The sequence below is a fragment of the Motacilla alba genome, chromosome 1, assembly GCF_015832195.1.
Source record: "Motacilla alba alba isolate MOTALB_02 chromosome 1, Motacilla_alba_V1.0_pri, whole genome shotgun sequence".
Taxonomy (NCBI): Eukaryota; Metazoa; Chordata; class Aves; order Passeriformes; family Motacillidae; genus Motacilla; species Motacilla alba.
The window spans coordinates 94570416-94592011 of NC_052016.1; the positions used below are offsets into that span (position 1 = coordinate 94570416).

The 21596-nt window shown below is 39.6% G+C and overlaps 1 protein-coding gene across 2 annotated transcripts in view; it reads right to left on the reverse strand.

Annotated features, from left to right (window-relative positions):
* Window positions 1–21596, reverse strand: part of TBC1D8 (TBC1 domain family member 8) — a 49004-nt gene that overhangs the window by 20986 nt on the left and 6422 nt on the right. The window contains exons 2-5 of one of the 2 annotated variants that reach the window (XM_038134915.1): window positions 13991–14101; window positions 9473–9591; window positions 7910–8138; window positions 4005–4245 (exon numbers count right to left, since the gene is read on the reverse strand). In XM_038134915.1, coding sequence (XP_037990843.1) covers window positions 4005–4245; window positions 7910–8138; window positions 9473–9591; window positions 13991–14101 — 700 coding nt within the window. Of the gene's footprint in view, window positions 1–4004; window positions 4246–7909; window positions 8139–9472; window positions 9592–13945; window positions 14102–21596 lie in introns of both variants that reach the window. The other variant, XM_038134904.1, reaches the window with a different exon arrangement.

The window sequence follows — 21596 nt, forward strand, 5'->3', positions numbered from 1 at the left end:
CAATGAATGTTTTAGCCAAAATTTATGAAAGTCTTGATATAGCCTCTCATGGAACTAATTAAACTGTTCTACCAAGACAGTTGCAAAAGAGTACCTCAAAACACAGCCCTTCAGGGCTTCCTAATAAATTAGAAGCTTGTATCAAGAGGACCTCCTTGGGAATCTGTCCTAGATTAGCTTCTGTTTAACGTCTTCATTAGCAACCTGTATGATGGATCAAGAGCTTGTCACTAAACTTGCAATTGATGCAAGGCTGGTAGAGGCTAATGAACATAACAGGATCAGGTTCAGATTTATATTCATAAATTTAAGGGCTGTTATGGGAAAAAAAACCATCACAAATATTTTCAGCTGAACATCATAAGCTTCACAAATGCAGCATGGAGATGAACTCCGCCAGGAGCCATCCCTTGGGGTTACAGAGGAACACCAGCTAAACAAGAGCCAACAGCCTCATGCTCACAGGAGGAAGAGGAACACCGGCTGGGCTGCAGAAGTTCATGGCCACCAAGATGCATCACGGCAGTCCCAAGGTTTCTGGGGCAATTCTATATCCCACCACCGCACGCTTGCCCCACTTGGCATCAGTGATGTATGTCCAGAGAAGAGTGACCAGAATGGCTAAAATCCACACTGATAAGAAAACCCTGATGGAAGTAGGGCAGTGCAGTTTAAAAAAAATAAATAAATAAAAAGAGAAAGAAGATACACATCAACTCCCAAACATACAAATGATTGCTCTAAGTGAGCACAAAATGCTCTACAGAAAGTAAGCACTTCTGATGTCTTCAATAGTACTGGGTAGAACAAGAAGTGACAGACCCAAAAAGTGCAGAAAATTCAAGTTAGACCTCAGACTTCTAAGTGACAGAACAGTGAAGTACTGGTATGGATCCTGATATGCCCATTGCTCCAAATCCTAAAAAACACATTAGGCAATCACAAAGAGATAACCAAACTCTACCTTTTGCTACAGAGATGCAATAATAGGAAGTTTTTTTCTAGTCACATTCTACTTGTTGCTCAAGGTTTAAAGCATTCTCAGATTCTCTCTCTGAAGGAATAAATGCAGATTGAAGTGACATTTATGACTCAGGATACTTCAAACAGTTTCCATTGAGCTTAGATCAGTGTTAACAACTTTCTTTGCCTTCACCTGAAGCGAAGTCATTCTCATTGGTAATTCACAGTTAAACATGAAGAAAAAAAGCTGATGTGGTTAGAGCCTGGGAAAACATATCACACTGTTGAAACCTTACCTATACCAGCACTAAAGCTTTTAAATTGTGGGTTCTGCTCTGAAGAATTTCTCACTACATTTGAGAAATGCAATGGGTACTTTTACATCCTGAAAGAGATGGAAATTAGAAGTACAAGAAACCTATACCAGAAACTGCTGCAGACTTCCTTTTTAAAAAGGAAAAATAGTTACCATATGTGTTCAGTAAAATTGTATGGCACATATATATGTCTGCAAGAAATGGCATTCGTAGGTACCAAACACATCAGCTTTACTTTGCTTTTTATGGCAATTACCTCCATTGCCATTAATCCATTCATAATTCATTGTTCTGTGCTTAATCATTTCATTAATCAGCACAAAAAAATTGCACACTGACTTATTTGACTCTGGCCATGATACAATTTGTGTCACAGGCTGTGGGCCTAATCCCACGGCCTCTCTGAGTCCCATCCCTCCACTGCTCAGTAAGATGCCCCCAAAAGCCTCAGGAATGGCAAAGGTCTATGGTTTTCAGACTGTAGAATATACAGATCATGACAGCACTGAAAATGTATTTCTTTAAAAATAAAGATATTGAAACAAGCCTCTCACAAAAGAAAGCCTAGCAAACACAAGACACCTACAAAAACTTCATTAATTTGTCAGAGCTGGAATAGTTCAAATGACGTGTATGTCTGCTTTCATTTTCATAGATTATTATTTGCTTCCAAATTATGTACAAGAATTAACAATGACAATTAAAGTGAACGTGTTGAGAGGAAAGGAATTGTTCTTGTAGTACTAAAATGGCTTCAAGAAAAAAAGCAGCAACCAAAACTTCATACACCAAAAAAGTAAAGCATCCCCCCCAAAACATGTTAACACTAAAAACCAGTTTATCCACTTTCAAACTACAGTCTTGCTTAATCAGCTTACATCAAAGGGGTTGCTGAAGTGGGACAAAGGGCACCAGAAACAGAAACTTATCCAACCACTACCTAATTCATGCATGCAGAGGAAATGGGATTTTGGTATCATCCGTGCCATCCCAAGCAACAGCACAGGTTAGAGAACATCTTGACTGGGAAATTTCCAGTACATATAGTTTGGTCCTTCCTTCCCCCTCTGTTCTTTTTACTTTCTTTTTTCTTCTTTAGTTGGAGGGAAGGAGAGAGAGACAACCTGTTTGAATAAGTGTGCAGGATGGTTTATCTTCCTTGACCACTAATGGGCACACTGCTTTTCAAAAATGCCACAAGTTACTTACAAGATGATTCCCTGAGAGTCCCTTTTTATTGCATATTACTAAGCTTACACTTTTCTTTACAACTGTAATTTTACTTTCTTTCCATCCAGTTAGTAACCCTGATTCAAAGACTATTTTGGGAAGTGACAATGACAAAAAATGGTAGATGCTGAAAAATATTTCCCCCCAGATTTTTGTTACATCTCCTCTGGATTTCTCTTCTTGCATTTAATTTTTCAGCCCAAAAGCAGGAGGAACATAAAATGGAAAACCATGGAAAGGGGCTGAGATACAACCTACCACAGCCATATTCTACATTAGCTAAAGTACACATCTCTACATTTCTTGAGCCAAAAGCCTACAATGTTAAAAAACCAAGTTACATACATAGTGTAAAAGCAATGGTGGCTCTTGTATTCCAAGGAACCCTGGTTATTAAAAAAAGGCTGCAAAGATGTTTATGGCTGCTCACCACTGTGTTACCTCAAGTGAATTCTTCAATGATGAAATCCTGCTGTCACTGATTTTCCTTACTGTGTGTACATATGAAATTGCAGAAGAAGTTCATTTTATTGTTTTAAACTCCATTATGAAACTTTGCAGAAGTGTTTAGCTGAGATATAGGCCCACCAGCACTGCAAAAGTGTCCCTCAGAAACAATAAAATGGCTACTGGTCTCTCTTTTTTGGAAATGATACCATGCATTCCTTATGTTTTAGTCAGGAAGCAACACCTGGGTGATTCCCTTCATATCCCTGGCAGAGTGAGAGGAAGGAAGAGCAGGAAAGGGGATGATTCAAGAGGAGATAACTGCTCCACAACATCCCATTCAGAAAAGAAGTATTTTAAATCAGCACCTTAACCTTGATGCCCCAGGCAAATTCCAGTTAGGGCTATTCCATCCTGCCCACCTAAAATTCCTCAGGGCAGCTTCCCACCCCCTTTCTCGGAGCAGCAAATAAAGCACAGAGTTGTGTGCTGTGCTACCAGCAGAGAAATAACCATCAATCTTTCCCTGAGAGCCAAATGCGTTCCTGCAGTGGGAGAGGAATGCAGGGATGTATTTCAGGGATGCAAGGGGTAGAGCTGACAATGGCAATACCACAACTGTGTATTTTTAAAGTCCTGTAACTGCTCGCTAAATTGGCTATGGCAGTCATACTAGTGGGAATTCCATGTTTCAGATATGATCAAAAGCAGTAATTACAGAGAACTGAAGGCACTAGGAAAGCCTACACATTACCAAAAACTTAAGCAAAATAATGCTGCTCTTCAGGGAAGATGGAAAATATCCTTTGCTGCAATCTTCCCTTCTATGGGAACCGTACTTTTGAAACTTTGTGTTAAGGGAAGAATATAAAGTCAAAAAATGTATCTTGCATACAAGTTAAAATGCACCTTTTAGATACATCATAACACATTATGAAGTCTCTTTTGCATCCTATCAAACAAAGCTTTGAAATCTTACCCAGTTAACACACCAAACCATGAATCCCACTATTGAAACTCTGCTCTTAAGACAGTCTAGCTTTTTACCTCTTGGTAATCTGAGTAGGATCCTGCAGGCCTGGATCCAGTTCAAAGATTTCATTATCCAGTAGTCTTCGGAGCGTCACATCTGCCAGTTGCTCCATGATTCTGAAAGCCTCCGAGATATTGAGGAACGTGGAGAAGTCGCGCTCCTTATTTGCTGTAGTGACTCGGACTGTGTCCGTCATAAAGACATTGGAGGTTCTTTCCAGCTTCTGGACCTCAACCCAAGGAATGATAAGTTTCACTGCAATCCAAGAGAAGAGCAAAAGTGGGTTGGAAACTTTGCTTTCATCTTTCAGATTTGGGAAACAATCAAATTCAGAATGAAATGCAAACCAAAGAGGAGAGAGAGAAATTTTTATGGGCAAGACCGAGTACATGCTGAAACGTCTGCTATGACTCTGCATTCAATCTCACCCACTCCAAAAGACATGTCCTTTTCAGAATCTCTCCCTCAAAATGTTAACTATCTTCACAAGAAATGCTAGACTGGGGAGTGGTGCCTTTGCAGAACATCGGCCATACACTGTGCTCCTAACTCCTTTACAAGTCATTTCTGCAGCCTGCTTCCTTACCACCAGAAGAAACAGTTCATCCCAAGAATACAGAGATAAGAGGGAAAGGCTTGTTATCTCCTAGAAACAAAACAGTCGGTAGGTGGAAAACCAATTACATGGACAGTTACTTTAGCTTTTAAAATAAAGCTAACTCCTTTCCAAAAGAAAGCTTTTTTTGAGACTGCTATAAAGTGTAATTACTACTATATAAACAAGACATTAAAAAAGCTGCCCAGCCTTTGGGATCTTTCCATTTGGTTACTTTTTACTGAAAAGATGCACAGGGCACATCTTGCCCTAAACATTAACTGTAGTCAGGCTTGTTTATAGAGAACAAGAAGTGTAAGACACTGTTCTCTATACTTAAAGCTGTTGAATCATATAAATACAAGTGGCAAACAGAATCAGCTTACTTTAGATAACTACTGCAGGATGTTACTCGCCTCTCATATGAATCTCTGTGTAGAAATTAGGCTGGAAAGGACTTTAAAATAGATTCAATTTCTTCTTAACAACTGCTGGAAGCTTCCCAGACTTCTCTGTGCCAATAACATCAAGACTACACCCCCTACATCCCTAGCTGGTCTCCTGATGCCAATAAAGCAATAAAAAGGCAGTAATAACAAACATTGTCATATATATGACACTTATCAAAGATCATTCATTACCTAAGGAGCTACCCTCAGCAAGTTTTCTGTACTACATAACCACAGCTGTCAAGATTATTTACAGATTACATTTTTTCTTACTTAAATAAAGCACAGCTGCATCAACATGCAGAGACTGTTGCAAATGATCATAAAATCAACTGTACCAGCCCAGCCAAGGGAAGAAAGATTAAATAATGCTGTAGCAACAGCATTCAGGCAGGTCAGAGTCACACAGGCTCTACAGTGCTGGTTACAGAAAAAGCACAACAGCCTGTACAGGACCCAAGCCACTGATAAAAGGTACAAAGTCTTCGAAGTTTCAGAAAAACACAAATTTAATTAAAAATATGAAGAAACCTTGGCACACCCTTCCAAGCTATCTGACTATCTAAACCTCTGAAATCCTACAAACACTTGGAAGCTTAGATAAAAGGGGACTTGTCCTGGAAAAAATTTTCCATGGAGTTTATATTCACATAAGCCGCAAATTAATTTTATGAGAAGTTGAAAACAGGTTCTAATATTGCATTCCAGGTCACTTCAAGACAAAATAAAACAAAATAAGGGAAAAGACTTGCCAGAAGCAAAAGACTTAATATTTTGCCTATAAAGAGATTTCAGTCTATGATTTGGGGGGATTTTTATAGAGGTAAAACACAATTGAGAACTAATTTTTTTGCAACTCATATATTGGGTTTTTTCTCTGTGTAGTATTGAAGAACACAATAAATATAATTTCTTAGCAGTATTTTCAAGACCAGATTCAACCAGATTTCATTTGTGATTGCCACCTGAAAAAGGCAATGAATCACTTGCTCTGCATGTAATCAACATCAGCTTCTCAAATAGTAACCAGAACTGTATGAAATCTGGATTATTCCCTGTAATACAAATGTTTCATAAACATGACAAAACACTAGCCTAGAATCAGAAGTAATCTGCTTTATCACAATCAAGGAAGTGGGAACCATTTCAGCATATATGCTACTTCCCACTGAGCTGGGGAAGTTTGTTTAACCGAAAGGAAATTCAGGGGGTTTTCTCACATTTCCATGCAAATGTATGGGAACACAACGACAATGCAACTGACTACATTGGTGAATGAAATTGTATTTTCCACGGTCAAAATAAAAAGTTGCAAACATGTAATTGTTTGTTTGGTTTGGGTTTTTTTGTTGATTTTCATACTGAACATTATTAAAGACATGAGAAGAAATCTCTTCTTAAACAATACAACATGATATTGTATTTCCATTATCATTTAACAATCTGTGGTATTGCATAAACAAAATTTTTGGAGCCATATAAAGGGATTTTTGCTCTCCCTCCTCCTTCCACTGTTATCTATCATTAATAAGTATCATTTCTGCTTTTGTGTGCTTTGGCAGACTGGCTATCTCAGATTTAATGAGAGAAAATCTGCAATGATAATAATAAGAAATGATTGACAAAGAATATTATTTAATACTAACCAGAGAACAAGGAGATTAAACAAGAACTCACATATCTAGTATATATCAAGAAATTCCATTCTACTCTTCCCAGCATAACTCAACTTTTCTTTTTATAGTGAGTAACAAACTTAGCTGCACATCAAATATAATTCTCCCATCTTTGCTGATATGACAAAATAAGTGGCTTGAAATAATATAAGGGAAGAAAGGACCTCCAGCTCTGAGCATGTCTTTGTATGTTTTCAGTCTTAGAAATTACAAATTACTATCTTTCTTAAGATGAACTTCATTTTTTAATTGTACAGCTGTATCTCAATATTAAATCCAGATGGAATATGGCAGTTTTCCTAATTGATGGAACTGACAAACATTGTTATATTTACAGCAGTATAGGTTTCTATTGTTAACTTTGTTTAAGTTCCAGCAGGATAAACAGGCCTTAAAAGGCTAGAGATTTATGCACAATTTTACTAAACAGAGAAATGCTATAGAGTTTAAATAGCTACATTTATTTTTACCATCTTACATCTGTTACTTTTATTTTTACCTTCTAATATCTATTCTGTCAGGCTTTCCATTCACATAATTCTTTCTCTGTAGAAGAACACCACAACTAAATCCTTAGAACTTGCTGAACCACCTGAAGGGCCAAAAAGCCTCAGGTTATGCTTCTTGTGACCTTACCACACTGCTATTCAGAAACACAAACAAATCCCTAAATTGCTGTTGTTTTTCCTTAAAAGCTCTGAATTTTTGCCTGGTTCTCCAGGGCACATTCCTTTTATTTGTCCTAGGATTTCTTCAGGCAGGCAGCTTGATTCAGGCACCCCTGGCCCCACCGGCCCTTCCCCTACCACTCTGCTGCAACGTGGTGACTCTGCTTCCCTGCCTGTGGGAGGGACCCATCCTTACTCACCGTTTTCAGCACTAAAACTCCTCATTTTAGAACTTGTATGAGGTCTACTACAACTTAAGGTTGCTTCACCACGGCAAAAAGAAAAACCAGGTAACAACTATGTCTGTGTGCTCTTGCAGTGTTATTTTTATTACTAGATTCATATTAAAACACAGAGGCTGAAGTGAAAATTAAATTGAACGGGATTTTTCACCTAATAGCTAATAACTAAAAACTCAGAAATTAAACTTCAGAAGTGAGCTAGGCTTTTCATAAGAACCCTGGCTATTCTTGCTTTTAAATGTATTTATATCTCTCCCCAGCTTAAGATTTCTTACGCATTTACACTTACATTCTTTGCCCAGGAAGAAGGAATAAAAACAGAGATGATTGATGCTCAAATAAAGCCAGCCTTGCCGAGGAACTTTTCCTTTCCAACAGCAACAGGAATAATAGGTGATCAACTTCTCTGCTTCAGGAAAATTAAATCTGGATTCAAATTTCACCAGGGCTTCTCGGAACTTCTCAGGGTCTTCCTCCTGCTCAGCGAGTTTGCTGCTTGTTTCCTCTGCAATCAGTGCCTGAGCCCAGAACAAGACCACATGTCAGCACAAAGCTATGGCACTCACACTCAGGCAAGCTGCTACAAGCTGCCCATTCAAATTCTAATAATGCAACACTTTCTTACAAAGAAATTTCAGTCAATTTGCAGTTTTCACAAATGGAGACATTTCTCTGGTGCTTGCATCTCTCATACATTTTGAATGCTCCCAAAGCAAGACTTTTGGGGCCTTCTTTACCTTATTTATAGTTTTTTTCAACAAGTCTGGCAGAACTGTATCTCTGTACTTTCACTATGGCTTATGATTGCTCTTATTTTGTATACACAGAGTAAAAATAGAGTAACAGTTGTGGCTACTGACCAGTACTATTTACCTATGAAGAAGCAAAGCAGTCAGATCTGTCAACAACTTGAGACATGCTTGGAACCATTACAAACACGGTTTCAAGAACATCTACATAAATGTAATTAAGATTTCAGATTTTTAATAGTGGTATTACGACAAAGGAGTTAAGTATGCATTGCACCATGCAGAAAAATAATCCGTATGTTACAGCACCTGCTATAGTTTGTAATTACCAAGCAGTCCTAACACACTAAAAGTCTTCAGCAGGTGCAAGGGTCCAAAACCTGGATTTAACATTAACCAATGAAACCTGAAGAATTTTAGTTATGTATTTTGCTAGATAACAGGCTGTCACGGTGTTATCAAGACAGATTAATTGTATTTGGTATTTCAGTGCACTTAAGACAATATGCCTTTTTTAAAGACAGCAGAATAAAAACTAGGATTTGTACAGTGATATTTTGGTTTTGTCCTCTTCTTCCCCAGATTCAGAGCTCACAGCAGCAAGGCTGAAATTCACCAAATAAATTATGTTCCTACAAAATTTCCAAACTGAAAAAGAGGCTAAGGAAGGAAGAGCATCCCATTAAAACTCTTAAACGGAAAAAACTTGTAGCAGGACCTGAGGTACAGCAACCATCAGTGAACCCAGACCCCCACCCAGACATCACCAAGCTCCTCTTAGAGTTATTATTTCATTGAGAGCAGAGCTCAGGATACCAGGCTTTCTAAGTTACTCCCCACATGCCATTGTTTTTTTTAATCTGATTTATGGTCACAAAAATCCTTTACTTTTAAAATTCTTTAAGCTTCCAAAAGGTTTTCTCCAACCCTGTGGCGAGCCAGCAGCTTCATATGCTGGCCATATCAGGTGCAAGAGCCACACAGAAAACAAGTCATGTTTATATGGCCAGAACCAAGGATGAGTGACAACAACTTCATAACATTCTTCTAATAAACCACATGTAATTGGGCAGGGGAGGGTGAAAGTGAGACAGTTTCCTTACCTTCACTTTCCCTTTGACAAAACTAACAATATCTTCTTTATTGTCAAACACAGACAAAGTATGGAGCAAGTTTTGTTCCAGCCATTCCCAGTGCTGGTTTATTTCCTCTGCAGTGGCACCTAGAAAAGCAAAAAACAGCATATTGAAACTAATCCTGCAATAGAAAATTGAAAGGAAGGGAGGAAAAAAGTAATAAAATGCACTATTTCAAAAATTCATTATGAGAAATTGAACTTTCAACCTCAGAATTCTTAGTAGCAAACAGGTCAAAAAGGTCTCATTCACAGCAGCACAGTTAGAGAAAAACAAAAACCTCATTGTTTTAGACAATTAGTTTTAGGGCTTTTAGTTTTATCTTCTCGTATGCTCTCAGCCAGCAAATGCTGAATTAAAAGTCAAAGCAGAAAAAACATCAAAACTTCATCCTGAGCTGCTAGACTGCAGCTTATTCTGACATGACATTCTCTAAGTGGCCACTGGAAACTTTTGATTTATGCCCTGCTCCCAGAAGTCCCTGATCTTCCTCTCTCCCTCCCTCAATACACACATGCACACACAGCCCCCACACACAAACACACGCACACCCTTTGAGAGGAATACAAAGCCCTCTATAAAAAATAAAGGACCTAAAAAAGAGTTTGGTTCAGCAGCACCTAAAGGTTCTACAAGAGCACATCTCTACAGTTTGGGGAAGAAATAAAGCAAACAGAAATCTTTGACTAATACAGCTTTTCAAATCTTTAAAGCTGCTTCCTCCAAACATCTGAGGGGTTGGCTGGTTCTTTAAAAGTAATCTGTTCACACTAACTCCAGAAATAATATTTCACTCACTACCCATTTGCTTTGGCTCCTTCTGTGTGAAACTGAATTGTCTCTCCATGACATTATGACACAAAAGTCACAGCAAGATGCTGTGCACCATACAGGGCCAACAAGGGAAAATCTGAGCCCTCCAGATCTTACTGGTCAGTAATTAGACATTATAGGTAAAAAAATAAAGGCAGTAACAGTTGCTTCTCCTAGTGCCTTGCTCGTGGAAGAAAGAAGAGAAATAGTTGTATGTAAGAGAAATACAAATCACACATGAATATAATAATAAAATTAATCTCAAATAGAAGACCCATTATCTCAAGATTTGTTTTGTGTGTACGTTAGTGATGCATCATGTTGCCTCACAACAACAAAAAATGATAAATTTAGGTGAGGATTTTCCATTTCCCTCTGCTCTGTTTTCCATGCAGAATGCCAGCTGGCAGGGAAACCTTCCATGCTTTAACTTCCCTGACAGGAAGGTCTTGTAATGGAACTTCTTAAATATCATTAATCAAGGTTAAATTTAAATTAAAAAATCATAAAATTAGAGGCACTTCAAAGCCCTTTAGGTCAAGAAAACAAATTATATAAATGTTTAAGAACACCAGAAATCGAGTAATTTTATACTGAAATGGCTGCACAAAGCAAATACTAAGTTGAATTTTTATGTCTGAGTAACCTACAAGATATCAAGTGTATGGGCAAGCTGTCAGGCTGCCTCTTGTGAAATAAGCAACGAGCAAGATCCCTTTCACAGGAGCATCCACACTGCTGGGACTGCTCTGAGCGCAGGCAGGGCTATACTGCACAGGCAGGGACTCCTGCAGTATCTCCTGCCTGCCTCCAGGGTTTCTGTTCAAATACCAAAAGATCATTTTGGCCCTTTCATTTGGTCAGGCCAACTCACCTTTTTGAGTCCCTTCTTTATTTCTACTTTCTATTTCATCATTTAAAGTTGTTCTGTGATTTGACCCAAGCATTGCCAATCTCTTATTTCCATTCCTTATTCCTCTTCCTGTGCTGATGTTCTGCACAGTATTTTATTCCACCTTTTACCACCTTCTTCATCTGCTCATGTCAAGTGTTTTGTCAAACCACTGCCTCATTCCTCAGAATCTTTTCTTTAAACCCACTTCTCACCAAATCCTTTGCTCTCCCTCTCCTAAAACCAACTTTGTGTCACTGAGCCTTGAGTTTCTTTTTTGCCCATGAGCCTTCTGAAAGGATAATTTCAAGTGGCTCTACACAAGGGGTGAGGTTAGACTTTTTTTTTTTCCTGTACTGGTAAAACATGATTAACCATCTGGATTAAAACATGTCTGCCAGAACAGCCGTGCAGGAATCAGATTTCCTAGCACCCCTCTGAGATTTGCAAATGTCTGTAACAGACCCGACCCTTATGCATATATTATCATTTAAGCCTACAGCTCCTGGAACACAGGACTGCCAACATACAATGCAAAATGTCATTTTAATTAACTGCCTGATGACATGATGGCTATCCACAATTAAGTTACACTGGGAGACTGGAAGGAGTTCCTGGAACTGCTCCTTGCCCTCACTATAGAGCAGGAACAGGCCACTTCTGCGTGGGGAATGACCTTCTCCAGCTTCCCAAGAAGGGGTTGGGGTGATGTTCCTCTGACTCCTATTGCCAGCTCTCCCCTGGACACTCATGTCAGGATTTCACAGCAGCAATATTATTCACAAACAGCTTCTGCTCCGTGGTTCTTTAGTTCTGTGCAGCTCTGGCAACTGTGTATGTCCCACCCATGCGCGCACAAAACAGACCCCTCTGCTTTCCGCTCTATTACTATAAACCTCAGGGATGAGCATCCATTCAGAAGAGCCAAAGAGAATTTTAGAAAACATTAACCAGGTAAGTTTGTCTCAGCAAAATCCTTAGCCATTCCAACCCAGCAAGTTTGTCATTTGTTGTTCCTTCAAAAAATAATAAACCAAAATCAAAAAACCACACCAAATTCTGTGTGCAGTAAGAGTGTGGGTGGGGCAAGGATCAGCCCCAGAAAGTAGTATTGCATATGTTCAAACAACCAAGAAGCCATGAAAGCAACGCTTTTCCAGCGAAAGCTACCTGGTTTCATCACAGGACTGTAACAGCATGAAGCTCTTAAATTTCTCCATGAGAGGGCATTACTTAAATACAAAAAGGAGGGGAGGAGGGATAGAAAGCACAGAGCAATTGCAAAACAAAGAAAACCTAGCCAAAACAAAAATAGCCCAAATGGACTTTATGCAAGCTTCTTCATACACACATCTGGCCCAGGAAAAAATTCCCAGTATTAATGGGGAACACACAGAGGGATCTCTGCTGAACCAAGGAACAACTGCTGGATGAGCATGTAGAGAGAAAAGGGTTAGGGTGAATATATAAACTGACTCTTCCACTCAAAGGACTAGTATGTCAAACACTATCAATGACATGTCAACATTTACATTACCTATTTCATGGCTTGATCTGTATAAGAAAGAACAGAACAGGATAGCATATTTTCAGTTGGAAGGGATCTACAACAATCACAGAATGGGAAAGGCTGGAAGGGACCATAATGGGTCATCAGGTTCAACCTCCCTGGTCAAGCAAGGTTATCCCAGAACACATTGCATAAGATGGTGTCCAAACAGCTCTTGGAAGTCCCCAGTAAGGGAGACTCCACAACCACTCTGGGCAATCTGTTCATTTAGTAACAGGCCCACATTATTCTCTGCTTTCCTTTTGTTATTGATACATTTCAAGAAGCTCTTCTTGTTTTCCTTGAAATCCTGGGAACCATCTAGTCCAACTGCCGGACCACTTCAGGACAGACCAAAAGCTGAAGTTACTAAGGACATTGTCCAAACGCCTGTTAAACACTGGCAGGTCTGGTGGGACATCAACCACCTCCCAGAAGGAATCCTGTTCCAGCATCTGGCCATCCTCTCATTAAAGAGATAATTCCTAATGTTCCTCAGTCACAGCTTTGAACCATTCCCAAAATAAAACTGCTGTAAATTTCAGTGCTAGGATTTTTTAGATGGGAGCAGAAGAGAAAAGAACAGCCCTACACACTGGCCAAGAAACAGTGGGATGAATGGAACTTCAGATGGCTTTTACTGGGTCATGGCAAGGTTGCTGCAATTCATGTTAATATCACGTTCCTGAAGATGAGCTTGACTTTCAGAAGTTGCAGAAACATTGCAAAAGGGATTAGTGCATAACAGATCAGGAATTAGACATTCTCTCCCTCTCCAACAACTTTACCTCCTAAATATTCCAAATGTCCTAGTTATATTTCATTACAGCAAAGTGTGTGAAGACGCAGTAAGTAAGTGAAAGACTAGGCTGGTGAAAGCCTAGACTAAGTAGCTTCTTGCTGTAAGGGATGACCACTACTGTAGGAAAATATGCATAGGAACAGAACCACACTACTTTGCAACAGAAAAAATGAAAGCAGCAAACCACCCTCAGCTAAACAAGTTTTCCATTGAAACTTTATGTTCCTAGGCAACACTTTTTCAGTGATTTTAACCAGAGGTTAATTTGGTTGTTAAACAAGCTTTCCACACACACACAACTAGCTGGGGTTACCTTGAGCTTCCTGGACATGCAGACACTGACCATGCTCAGAATCAGTTTGGGGTTTTCCGTCTGTGACTCACCAATAGCTATGGCCCAGTAAACTTCTGATCCATTCAATAACTCACCACATGCAATGGCAGAGTAAACCTGTGAGCCTGGAACTTGGAGTAAAATTCGAAATGGAGCAACGCGTGCGTTAGAGTCTAACACGGCGTCCAGGGCACCAACCAAGCGACCTGCAAGGAAACAAGGGGGAAAAGAGGATTAATGCCAGCTCTCACTTCTGTAGCCTGCAAGCTGTTTCACATTTACAGCTGTAAAACTAGAATACAGAATGTAACGATAACGATTCTTCCCCAGTTTTATGTTCTATTTTACAGGTGCTCAGAAGGCAAAAGGCAAACCAGATTAGAAGATCAAAAGCATATGGAAACCTCTGCATTTCTAGTTTTGCCTCATATATATGTATATAACCACAGAACTGAAGTGGAAAGACCTAGGGCATCTTAAGAAGTTACAGTTCCAGCCCTGCTCTGAAGTTGGATAAATACACCTATGCTGTAAGTGGTGTTTGTCTAACCTGTTCTTCAGAACCCACCACAATCAAGATGCAACAATTGCTCCACGTAACCTCTTCCACTATTTTGATGAAATATTCTTAAAAAAAAAAAAAAAAGAAAACAACAAACAAAAATGACAAAAACCAACCAAACAAAACCAAACAAAACACAAAACAAAACCAAACAAAAACCCTAACAAACAACCCTACCCTAAACAAACAAGTTAACTACCACAATCTTGAACTTTCTTGCTGGAAATTAATCTTGCTCCCTGGAACACGCAGAGTAATTGGCCACAGGCACTTCTGATACTAATGTTCAACATAATGAAAAATTAACATCATGGTTTCCCACCCTTTAATGATTTCTCTTTTCCTAAAGAAACCCAAATCATCTCATCCATTCCTTATAGGTCATGTTTTTCAAACAGCTCACTGCTCTTGAACTTACACTGGAATCTCTCCAGCTTATCTTTAAGAATGACATTTGACTGGACCTGATGCTCACTGCTACTGAAGTCTCAGCCACTAGCAGAAGGGAAGATCACTTCCTGTCTCTTGCATGTGCACCACTGTATCCAAGAAAGCTTGCAGCAGTATTCTGCTGCAAATCACCAGTTGGTTTCAGTACAGACAAATTCATTTTTAAGAGCTGCAGCAATTGCTGACCCCAAAAAAGACTTTCCAGTCTGGAGAACCCCTGGAGTTCCTGGAGTTTCTTGCTACCCATTCCACTGAGCAGGCAAAACTAAGCTATCCATGAAAAAGTTATCTGAATGCCATGATTTGCATATGCAAGCTGATATATTAAACTAACTCAGAATTGGTTTATGGTGCTTACGAATTGCAATTCAGGGCCGTTTTATACTCAATTTTCCTGTGCATTCTGAAGAGACACAATCTCCTAAGGAGAGGGATGGCAGAGAGTGAGGAACAGCTTTACCCTGCTTGTTTTATCCCTAGAGTATCTTGGAAGTTTTCTGTAATACTTTTTTTTGCTTTGCACATGCAACTTTTTTAACCTGTTGTATTTTTGTTTCTTCACCATTAACCCAACACAAAAGGAACTAATCTCCATCTCCAAAAGGTTTGCCAGCCCTTGGCACCACACACTGTTTTAAATATGGCATTCTCCAGTCCATCACCCAAGTGATTAATGGAAATAATAGAGACCTACCAAGTCCTAATTGCCTTCTCACTTGGATAACAAATGACAGCTAATTAATTTGAGTATAACACAACCAAACAGCATTTCAACCACTTTCTGGTCTAGAAGCTGTAAGAAGCTCACAAGGAACAGCATCAACAACCTGAGAGCAAAGAAAATTACATTAAATACTTCCTCCTTGCACACACACAAAACATCTATGATGCTTTCAAAGCCAAGCAGAAGTTGGACACAGTATGTCTAAAACTGTACAGTGAAACGTTCTTCAACAGCAGTTTGCTTCTCACTTAAATATGTGACCAGATATTACACCCATCTATTTAAAATGAAGATCTGAATTTGCAGACTGACGACATATATAATATCTGAAATTGCTACATGCTCTCTACAAGAAAAAAGCATAAAAACTCATCCTAATATAAAAGGTAGCAAATTAGCTGTGCTCACAGAAAACAGTATGCAGAAAACTTTAGTGTGCAGTCTTCAAAACAGATGGATTTAAGCCAGTAAGAGAGCATCAAATGATGCAGAGAACAAAAATCGGGTTTAACTTTCAAATTTCAGAAGAACTGATGATAGGCCTAAGAGAAAGATTCTTTTTCATTTCACTGAAGTCATAGAAAAAGTCACCTAACAGCAAGTGCTATCAAAATCCCTAGAGAATGCTTAATGAAAATCTGATCTGTGAAATACCTTTTTTTCCTTTCAGAAACACCAAAAAACACATGACAGCGCAGAAGTAACTGCAAATTTTTGCATTACTAATTCTTAGCCTGTGCAAAATTAATTCCTTTTTCTCTTCCTGAATAACAGACCAGAAAACCCAATTCCTCTTCTCACTGTTTACTTCTGCTTACAATTTCCATTTTGCTAACAAACTATTAAAAATAAGCCCATTCCTCTTTCAACTGTACAAAGAAATAATCACCTCCCTTTTCTAAACTACCCAGAGCTAAAATATTAACTCAGGATGACAAAGAGGAGCCAGAACTAAGACACAAAGAGAAGAAAAAGAGCGTGGCCATGGGGATACCTGCCAGAATAAAGCCCAGGTGGCCTGGCCCCTCTACGAGCGCTTTGCAAGGGAACAGCAACGCCACACATAAATTCTAAGCCATCCACATGAGTCCTGTCCTGTCCCACCTCTGCCAGGAGAGGCTGCAGTGGGGTCATAAGGGAGCACAGGAAAATAAGAGCAAGTACTGCTAAAGCTGAGCAAGCACAGAGTGGGTCCCATCCCTGTGTTTGGGGGCTCCTTTATTTTTTTTGTTGACAGACTGAGAGAGGTAGAGAACAGGGAAAAGAGATTACTAAGAGTGCATTTGCAGAAGCATGAAAAGGATTCAACACTCATGTATACACCCTGGCCAATATGATAATTTAGTTGAAACTGTGGTAGCAAGAAAATTACAAAAACTAGAGGCAAAATTTTTTCCAGTGGAAGTTGTCTCATAATTCATTTGGGATAATTTTTGCATCATAACATGGAAAAACAACCAACCTAAAGATCCCTGAGTGAAGAAATAAACAACAGTACACTGATGTTGAAATGTATACCATGAAAAATACCCAGCTTGTGAGCAAACACCTTCCTCATAACATGTCCAAACAGCTGGTTTCATGGAAGGGTCTCTTATAAAACAGAATCTGTTTAAAAACCAGAAGGGTATCTGGCTAGCAAGATAAATTACATTAAGAACCTCTGGCTCACATATTGATGCATCAGCTTGCCTTCAGTCAGGGTGATGCAGACCTCTTCCACATCATAGATGAAAGTGAAACCATTTATAATTCAGGACAGCAAAAAATGAAAAGGAAACAGAAGCAGAAGAGGAAAAGAGAACTGCTACCCTGGTTTTCTTCCCAAAACTTCCTTTTTTTCTTTTTTCTTCTTTTTTTTTTACCCTATATGAGACAAGATTTTTGGCAGGAACTTAAAATTCAGAGTAGCTCTTCCCCTTTAATGAGCCACTTCACCACTTTCTTGTCTGTTTTCTGACCTCCCAAGACACAGAAATATTTCGGGAAAAGCAATTAACCATACAGTAACTGTACTATGGAAAGCTGCAGACATTGGTTTACAAAGCCTTTCACAAAAGACCACTGACAGAACATTGCAGGTTCCTCAAAAGGTGCAAGTTTCTTCATGTAGAAGGAATATTTTTAGGCTAAAATTCATATGCAAATGTCTGGCATAATATGCATACTTTTGACACATATGGAGGAGAAGACAGGACAAGTGGAAAGACACTTTTCTACTGAAATTATACACTTCTCAATAAATCTAAACACTTTAGCTGGAAGCTGGAATTCAGATAGAGGCAACATCTATCTATATTTTTCAGAAGTATATTTATAAAACAAATCTGGAAAACTCACTAGAAATCCCATGCTTTACTTGGTACTTTTTATTTCACTGAAACATCTACTTTCATGCATATTTGGTTGCTTGAGTAAAGAAAACTGGACACCTTCAAGTAAAACACATCAAATGTATGTGTATACTATGGATACAACACAAGAAATAAATTTAAGTATAAAATTAGCAAGAAACAATTTCAAATTCTACGACAGGTAGGTACTGTCTCTCCTTTACAGAGGTCAACCCGTAACCAAATAGAACACAAACAGGACATCATGCACTATGAATTTGCTGAGCATTTCTTCACTCACATACAAAAAATTAATCAAGGATATTTCTATAAGGATCAGGTTCTCAAATGAACTATCAACAGTGCACTACTCTTCATCTTTAAAGATACGGTTTCTTCCCCCACTTAAAGATAAAGAATTCCGTTACTATTTCTCTTGTGTCATGTTCATAACTAACCTAGGAAAAGAAACATGTTTACAGTAAGTTAACTTTACACCAACTTCTACTAAATGTTCCTTATCTTTCAAACTAAAGAACGCAGGCTCCTTCCCCAAATCACTGTTAATCATCTATGTGGGATTTCGAAAATCCTTTTAAGCTTCTGAGACATGGGACAGAGGGTGAGTGAAACTGAACTCAAACTAGAAACTCAAACTGAAAAACTATCTGTTATTTCCATCTTTTATGACAATATTCAAGAGGCAGTCCAAGACACCCTCTACATACAGCAAAATGATTTCTACCTACCTCCATCATATATGAAAGGCCTTAAAGGGAAATTTTTGAGAACTACCCAAAAATGGGGTGGCCACTTCAGCAGCTAAACCATGCTGCAAGGCAGAAGGACTTGGGAGTCTGGCACTAACAAGTTAATAAAATCCTCCCAAAAAATAGAACAAAAATGGATAAGGCCAAAACTGCTTGCCTTTTTCTTTTTTTTTTGGAGGGGGGGCGTGGGAGGAGGGGGGCTCTAGAGGAAGAAGGACGGGGAGAAGAAAGAAAAGGAGATTTAAATCTAAGTGACCAGGAAGTCTGCGGTGTCACAACACTCAGCACTGTTACCCTTTCAGTGCTACTTGGTTTTTAAGTAAGACATTTAGCCACCACAGCCAGGATCTTTTGATTAACATGAACTCATCCATCCATTACAAAGTGGGGAGTGAAAGCCAATGTAGTTCCAAGAAGCAATTACATGTGGTACCTGCAATTGGTCAGTAAGAAATTCTGATGGCACTTTTAAAATCTGGGGAACAGAGGGTCAGATGCACAGAGGCACCTGCTCCCACACAGCCCTGAACTTCCCAAATCAAGCACTTACACCCTCTCTACCAAAATGAAAGGGGTGACAGAGAAGACAGAGTCCAGCCTGCGTCTCCAGCATCCTGGGGAACACCTTTAGTCACTGTACAAACTGACCGATGCAGAAGTTTTAAGCAGAGAGAAAACTGTCCTTCCACTTCTCCTAAGTCTACTTTGAGAAAAAAAATACTTGAGATTTCCACTACACCTGAGACCAGCTCAGCTGGACAGATGTGCAACAATGCCTCGAAGATGTGCAATAATGCCTTGAATACTTGACTGAAGAGTATCTGCCAAATCTAGCCCTTCCAAGAGAACAGGCACAAGACCACCACCATACAAGGACCCAAACCAGATTGCCAAGATGCTCAGTGCCTCCAAAGCTGAGGTTTCTCTCGGCTGCAAGAACCTGGCACTTCCAAAGTCAAGAAAAATATGGCACCACATGGTCTCTAGGGACTGCAGTGGCTGATCTGCAGGGACATGAAAAAGAGCACTTGGTGGCTACACTCACTCCTATCATGCCAAAGCCATGTTTTAAGCACTCATACCCTCTTTTTTTCAGTCAGATTACGTTATTTTTGTAAGACAAACCCAGCAAACTGGGGTGTTTACAATTACAGTCACAGAGCAGCATTGCTCCAGTGCAAAACCATGAAGATGCCTTCGAATCCATCCTTGGGAGCTCACTGCTGCTTGCTACATCTGCTCCACCAGAGAAAGCAGGGGGAAGAAAGCAAAATAAGCCCAGTAGTCTGAATAAAGCTGTACTCTTAATGGAAAGGAAAAAGCTCTTCCAGGAAGTGGAAGGAGCTAACAGTACAGGCTGCTTCCCAGTGGCTGCAGTTTTACAAGGAGAGTTAACAGCTGCAAGAATCACCCTAAGGTGAATTGGGAGAAAAGAAAAAAATCAAACAATTCACATGATCAAAAAAATAAAAGTGTGTTGTTTTTTTTTTTTTTCAAGGATAGTGAAATTGAACAGCTTCAATAAAGCAGAATTAATCTTGGCTTTTTGAGGCAGAGAAGCAGTTCATACCCTGAATCCTAATTACACTTCTCCACATAGCTTCCTCCATCCTGCAATGATTTGCAAACAATTAGTGTCTCAGAAGAGCCATGGTGGGCAGCAATTAGCCATGCTAGGGGAGGCAAGCAAACTGCCTGAAGGAACAGCCCACCACCAGGCAGAACCCAGGGAGGGACACATGGATGTACCCATTCCTTACCCCTTACCATCCTGGGGCTCCAGCTGGAACAAAGAGCTGCTTTTCACACCAACTAGGACAAGCTCAGCCTGGCCAAAGGACACTCCTGGGACACCACCAAATAGCACAGATTGCTTGCCTGGCTCTGCAAGGCACTTCAGAAGCTCTCCCTAGGACCAATGTCCTTGCTGAGAGAGGGATGGGAGGACCATGAAGCTGATGTTCCTCAGGCCTCAAGCACTCCACCACGCAGGAGCCCTAACTTGTGACCATGACCCCATGGGTGGCCCAAGGCAAGACCCAGGGCTGACATGCAATGAGGACCACTGCAGCCTCTATCCTCACCTCTTACAGCCCACCTACAGAGTGCCAGGCCCTGGGCATTACAAGCTAAGGTGGAAGCTTCTGACCTGCACCAAGGTAGGATACAGCCCAGGGCAGCGGTCAATAAGCTACTGTTGGCCAGTGGTGGCCCCCAGCATAAATGACTGGGGACATCTCTAGATCTTTCATTTGATTTTGCTAAAAGTTTAAAACTCAGATGTTTAGTGAGTTGTTGATTTCACTCAGGCTACCCTAAAATCCATGTTTTTAATGCATAAGAACACCATCAGTTACTCAAAGCTGCTAATAACAACAGCTTAATGCAACCACACTGCCTGTGTTGAATTTTGCAAAATTGTATAAACAGGTTTTGATCCAGTACAGGAAAAAAAAAAAAAAAAAATCATAAGTATTTATTACACTTCTACTGCCAGAAAAAAAGAGTTGCAGAACTTATTTGGGTAACTACATAAGAAAAGGGATGAAGGAGGACTCCTCCAACGGCTGTAGGAAGGCTCTGTTTCCTTTGAAATGATAAGGGCTCACCACACTGAAAGATAAGCACAGACAACATTAGATTTCAGCATAAAGACCTAATGCTCCAAGTATTTATTCACCCAGGAAAATACCCAACATCCAAGCCCTTACATTACTTCTAGCACAGACCTTGCCAGATCAAACAGTGCCACTGGGTACATTGATTTCTGTTGAATTGGGACTTTTTTCAACCTGGCATGTAGAAACAAATTGCAACAAAATACTTAATCATTATAGCTAGGTCCCAGTGCTCTGGGGAGAA